The 210-nt window shown below is 64.3% G+C and overlaps 1 protein-coding gene across 1 annotated transcript in view; it reads left to right on the top strand.

The window, feature by feature from the left end:
• The window catches only part of LOC117152454 (protein tiptop-like), a 520-nt gene extending 316 nt beyond the window's left edge, over nt 1-204 (top strand). The window contains exon 2 of the mRNA XM_033324315.1: nt 1-204. Coding sequence (XP_033180206.1) covers nt 1-26 — 26 coding nt within the window. The 3' untranslated portion in view covers nt 27-204.
• The last annotated feature ends 6 nt before the right edge of the window (nt 205-210 follow it).

Raw genomic sequence — 210 nt, 5'->3', positions numbered from 1 at the left:
AAGCGGCGGTAGAACCGACGCGATGACGCCGGAGAGGCGCGTGGACCTTTCGTCGGTCGGCCACTCGGACACCAGGCATTCCCACCATCATCGGGTCACGCCGGACAAGCAATTGGGTGCGCAAACCTTGCCCTCGAGTCGTCACCATCCAACCACCGAGGAATCCGGGGACGAGGAGTCGTCCACGACCGCATCCGTTTCCGTTGCCGC

Source organism: Bombus impatiens, unplaced genomic scaffold (genome assembly GCF_000188095.3).
Source record: "Bombus impatiens unplaced genomic scaffold, BIMP_2.2 scf_2222, whole genome shotgun sequence".
NCBI classification, from domain to species: domain Eukaryota; kingdom Metazoa; phylum Arthropoda; class Insecta; order Hymenoptera; family Apidae; genus Bombus; species Bombus impatiens.
The sequence above is the reverse complement of the archived record's forward strand: the minus strand, read 5'-3'. Positions and strand labels throughout refer to the sequence as shown.